We start from the raw sequence: 5,848 nt of genomic DNA, 5'->3' as shown, positions 1-5,848 counted from the left end.
AGCCGTGCCTCCTACCACAGACTATAATGATATGTGTTATTGATTTCTCATATTCACCCTAGAAAGGGTTATAGTATCAATATCCATTCCCCTCCTTCTTTAATTTTTGAAATTTTATTCAAAAATATCTGTGAAACAGTAAAAAATTATCTTAGTTGAATGAATTAAGAAATAAGCAAATTGTTTGTAAAATAATAAAATCCATTTAATTTTCTATAAATTATGTACACAGTTTCAATGACTCTTTGTTTTGCTGATGTATCTATCAGGGATCCTTCTTTGCAGGAAGCAACATGTATCTACATTTAAAGCATTTATACATCTACATTTGATGGAATATATAAGACACTTTTTTGTTTTAAAAAATAACCAATCAGCAACCTTCCACTATATATTTTTATGAAAACATTTTGTTTTGTGGTGATTTTATAGAGAGGGAGTACCCAGAGAGAAAAAGAAAGAAGTGTTGTACTAGTATATGAGGAAAGTGTTCATAAGGTTGGGAAGTTGGACCCATTGTGAATTGGACACTTGTAATAAGATGAGATTAAAGAAATCCTAGTTTTATGCTCCCCAAATGGCTTCGAATCCAGGGTGATATTTATTGTAGGAGAGATGGCCACCGAATCCTTCCATATTGATTCCCTCAATTAACTACTTCCTCAATCTTTTCTCAACTGACAAGCAACCACATTAATTTGTAGTCAGAAAAAAATCTGAAAGAAGAAGTGTTTCAGAAAGAAAAGAAGAATTAGTTAGATAATTGTGTTTACATGTGAGAAAGAGTTTGGTGGTGGGGTCAGATTAGCTTACAAATTTCAATCAATTCTTGGCCTAGAACTAGAAAGGGACCCCTATATTTTTACTGATCTATGAGTCTATTGACTACCAATTCACACATATGAATGGGTTGAAGGAAAAGAAATAAGGTTTGAGAATTTGAAATATGCATGAGTGTGAATATGGTTTCTACTGAGGTAGTACAATACAATAATTAAAAAGGACAGTATAGCCTAAATCGAAAGGTACATGATCTTCTCGGTTTTACTACTAATTAATTCCTGCAAAAACTCACATGCACATATGACATATCCCTATCAGCAGCATGAGGATTCAGGTAGGTGGGTAAGAGTAAGTGTTTTGAAATAATAATAAGAATAATAATGATAATAGAAACAAGAATCCTCTGTTCTGCGGTTTCTAATTATGTGAAGTGTTTTTAACCCATAGTGGTTGTTGACATGGGTGCAACCAGCTGTAAATCGTTCCCTTTCCAACATAGTTGCTTGTGGAATTGCAAAGAAAGATATGGAAAGGGAGCATTCTGATAGCATTTCAGATGATGGTCAGCCATCCATCCATCCATCTGTGGCAGTACCAAAGTTGAAAATAAAAATTTCCACATTAGTGTAAAGGGAAAAAAGAATCCTTTGAAAAGGCGTGTAGTGTAGCGTAAACACTGAACACCCACTGCCTCGCTCTCTAAGTCCAGCTCCCAACCCAATGGATTAGGCCCCATCTCTGATTTCTGATTTCTTCACAACCCAAAATTCCAAAACCCTTTTTGTTTCTTTCTCTATCTTTCTTTCTCTCTCTCTCTCTCTCCTCTGTACTTAAATCCCTTTCCTTGGCCCACACACCCTCTTCACATCACATTTCAAACCTTATATTACATTTCAAACCACCCTTTTTTCTTTTCTCTTCTCTTCACTTCTCCCCCTTTCACTCTCTATATATACACCCAACACCACTCTCATAAAATTACAACCTTTCCCTCATCTGTTACAAGAGGAAAAAACATGAGAGAATATTGGACCTCCCTCGCGTCACTTCTCGGTGTATTTGCGTTCTGTCAAACCATCCTCCAAGCAGTGTTCCCCCCGGAACTCCGTTTCGCTTCCGTCAAGCTCTTCAATCGGATCTTCCACTGCTTCTCCTCCTACTGCTACTACGATATAACGGAGATCGACGGCGTCAACACCAACGAGCTCTACAACGCCGTGCAACTGTACCTCAGCTCCTCCGTCTCCATCACTGGGAACCGGCTCAGCCTGACACGCGCCGTGAACTCGAGCGGGTTCACCTTTGGGCTCGCGAACAATGACAGCATCGTGGACACCTTCAACGGCGTGAACGTCCTCTGGGAGCACGTGGTGACGCAGAGGCAGGCCCAGACCTTCTCCTGGCGCCCACTCCCCGACGAGAAGCGTGGCTTCACGCTCCGGATCAAGAAGAAAGACAAGTCCTTGGTCCTCAATTCCTACCTCGATTACATTATGGAGAAAGCCAGCGATATCAGAAGGAAGAACCAGGATCGCCTTTTGTACACCAATTCCAGGGGTGGCTCCTTGGACTCCCGGGGCCACCCTTGGGAATCTGTGCCCTTCAAGCACCCCAGCACCTTTGACACATTGGCCATGGACCCTCAGAAGAAGAAAGAGATCATGGAGGATCTTCAGGACTTCGCCAATGGACAATCTTTCTACCATAAAACTGGAAGGGCCTGGAAGAGGGGTTACCTTCTCTATGGCCCTCCCGGGACTGGTAAATCTAGCATGATTGCTGCTATGGCCAATTATCTTGGCTATGATATCTATGATTTGGAGTTGACTGAGGTGCATAACAACTCTGAACTCCGGAAGCTTCTCATGAAAACCAGCTCCAAGTCTATCATAGTGATTGAAGACATTGATTGCTCTATCAACCTCACCAACAGAAACAACATCGGTAACACTTCGGTTTCTGCCTCGAGGAGTTACTATGATTCGGAGTTACGAGGTGGTGGGGGTGGCGGTGGCGGTGAGGAAGGTGGAAACACAATTACTCTGTCTGGGTTGTTGAATTTCACTGATGGGTTGTGGTCTTGTTGCGGGAGTGAGAGAATTTTCGTGTTTACTACCAACCACATTGAGAAGCTGGACCCTGCTCTGTTACGGAGTGGGAGAATGGATATGCATATTTTCATGAGTTACTGTTCGTTCCCGGCGTTGAAGATTCTGCTGAAAAACTACCTGGGGTGTGAGGAGTGTGAGTTGGAGGAGTCGATTTTGAAGCAGTTGGAGGAGGTTGTGAAGGTGGCGCGTATGACTCCAGCGGATATCAGCGAGGTGTTGATCAAGAACAGGCGGAAGAAGGAGAACGCGGTGGAGGAATTGTTGGAAACGTTGAAGGTGAGAGCGGATATGAACGAGAAAAGTGGGGCTGTGATGAGAGGGGAAAATGGGGTTGAAGAGGAAGAAGAGGAAGAGCAAGAGAAAAGGGCTTTGGACAGTGAGAGTCCTAAGGAGGAGTCAGAAATTGAGGATAATTGCAAGGAGGAAGAGGAAGAAGTGAAGGTGAAGTGATTATAATAATGTTGTTGAAGACTTGTGTGTTTGTTTGTTTGTTCCCTTAAAAGAAGAAGATTAAGATGAAGAGAATGGAATGAATGAATGAATAGAGATATCCAAGTGTAGTAGGAGTGGTAGTGGTCACATGATGAAGGGATTTTTGAAGGGAAGGGGGGGAGAAGCTTAACTAGGGCCTCTAATTTGAAAGATGTCACATATTTGTGTCTGGTTTAGTTTTGAATAATGGAGTCCTTTTACTCTTTAGATATATAGGGAAAGTTGATCTGCATCGTGATATAGTTTAAAGATTTGTTCCGTTCTAATATTTGTTTTGGGTGTGGGTAGGACTTTACACCCTGACATGGTTGGGGACATGGTTGGGGAGCCAGCTGGGATGTTGGTGAACACCTGGGTGCACATGGCATGGGAAAGGTTGGTAATCTCATGATGGGACTTGTAGGGAATAATGCCTTTCTTTTTAATCAAAATGCTCCAATTTTCCGCTAAATTTATCAACATGCTTCGTTTTTCTTCTTCTCTAAATTATGAGGAAGTCGGATAGAATCACATCACGACTTTAGTATAAGCACTCACCAGGAGAAATCATGTTTTACTCATGAATTTGAATGATCATTTCTTATAGTGTATCATAATTTGAATGATCTTATATTTAAAGTGAAGTCAGTATGGTTGATACTAACCTAGTTGTTTTTATATTCATTGACTTCTCTGTGTGATTATATTATTTAATTTTAATGTATAGTGTATTCTATCATTAAAAAAAATGTATGATTTCTCAGGGCTAATTTTTATATAAAAGTATTATTTGTAAAATTCAAAATTAATACTGTGCAGTTGGAAAATAAATATGAGTAATAGATAATTTTTTATAACTTATAACAATATATATTAAAATGTAGATATTAATAACTAAATGTGGGAAATTTGAAGCGTAATAAAGAAAGGGAAATTTAATAATGTATATTGTGATTAAATTATAATATGAATATTGTTATATTACATCAAATAATTAATCTATTAATGAAAGTGGTACAAGTGATCTTCTTGTTTGTATTCTACAATGGTGGGTGTTGTAGAGAAAAAGGTGGAGATGTAGATGGATCAACATTATTGTTTTTATCGTTATTGTTGTCATTTTCATTATCCAATCCTTATGAATCGATAATAGTGCATGAATGATGTGGAATTGTATGAAAATAGAATTTTGAATGTCAAAGTTTCAAACATATTTGATGGACTAGAAAAAAATGTGGTTGATTAGAAAAAAAATATTGTATGTAAAATGAAAAAACAATTGGTGATGATGATCCATGTGTGTGAATATGATTTTTGAAGATTGGCCAAATGTTTAGTCATGAAACTCTTTACCATAAGAAGAAAACCCAACATGAACAATGTCAAATTTTAGATAAATAAAAATATATCATGAAAAGTAAAATGAAGTAAACTCACACCATTGTCTATATTCTAGATAGTATAATAAATCTATCATTGCATATGTATGTTACTATGAAACGCAAATGGTCATTATCACTAAAATGGAGACAATTAATAATTTTTTTTTATTTAAAATGATATGTATTAATATTAATATAAATAATAAAATAATCTCATATATTAATGGAGTAAATGGTAGATGACTTTAGTATAATATAAAAACAATTTAAGTCGTGTTAATTATCTACGACTTTAGTTCAATTCAGATTACATTGAACTCGTATCATGACAAAATTTTAGTGTAATATGATTTGAACTAAAATCATGTCATGTTAACATAACTTTGTTTAAAATTAAAAGAAATTAGATTAAAATTAGTCAAAGTTGTTTGAGTTAAAGATGACTTCTCTTTTACTAAAGTTGTGTTATGCTAACACGACTTCACTTTAACAAATATGAAATAATGTTATATTTGCATGATATCTTTACAATAAAGTCGTGTCATATTGATAAGGTAATCACAATTGAAATAGACAAGTTTGCGATCACCAAAGTCCTAGTGGATCAAGGTAGTTCAATGGATATCCTTTACTGGAAGACTTTTAAGAAAATGAGGATTCCTGAAACAGAAATCCAGTCATATGACGAATAGATTGTCGGATTCTCAGGCGAGCGAGTGGATACTAGAGGATTTATTGATTTATATACTACATTCGGGGAAGAAAGGAGTATGAACAAAACCATAAAGATCAAATATTTATTGGTTAAGGAAAATACTTCTTATAATATACTCTTTGGACAGTTGTCCATAAATCGTCTTAAAGCGATAATCTCCACCCTTCACTTAGCCATGAAGTTTCCATCAACGACAGGAGATATCGTCACGGTCCATGTAGATCAGAAAGTTGTTGGCGAATGTTATGTTGCAAGTCTAAAGGTTGAACCAACCCGACGACTATATAAAGCATCACCACTCGATCAGTCTCCTAAAAGATCAGGACGATCGATCGAAAGACACTCTCGTGACAGAAGCACGAGAGAGCACATGGTTGCACTTGTTG

General features: G+C 37.3%; 1 protein-coding gene across 1 annotated transcript; it reads left to right on the top strand.

The window, feature by feature from the left end:
* The first annotated feature begins 458 nt into the window (after positions 1–458).
* On the top strand, positions 459–3,837 carry LOC137807338 (AAA-ATPase At5g57480). Its single transcript, XM_068607942.2, has one exon. The coding sequence runs from the start codon at positions 1,800–1,802 to the stop codon at positions 3,342–3,344; it is 1,545 nt and encodes a 514-aa protein (XP_068464043.2). The 5' UTR covers positions 459–1,799; the 3' UTR covers positions 3,345–3,837.
* Positions 3,838–5,848: the final 2,011 nt, after the last annotated feature.

The sequence above is a fragment of the Phaseolus vulgaris genome, chromosome 3 (assembly GCF_051622355.1).
Source record: "Phaseolus vulgaris cultivar YP4 chromosome 3, ASM5162235v1, whole genome shotgun sequence".
In the NCBI taxonomy this organism is placed as follows: domain Eukaryota; kingdom Viridiplantae; phylum Streptophyta; class Magnoliopsida; order Fabales; family Fabaceae; genus Phaseolus; species Phaseolus vulgaris.
This window is presented reverse-complemented; position numbering and strand designations above follow the sequence as displayed.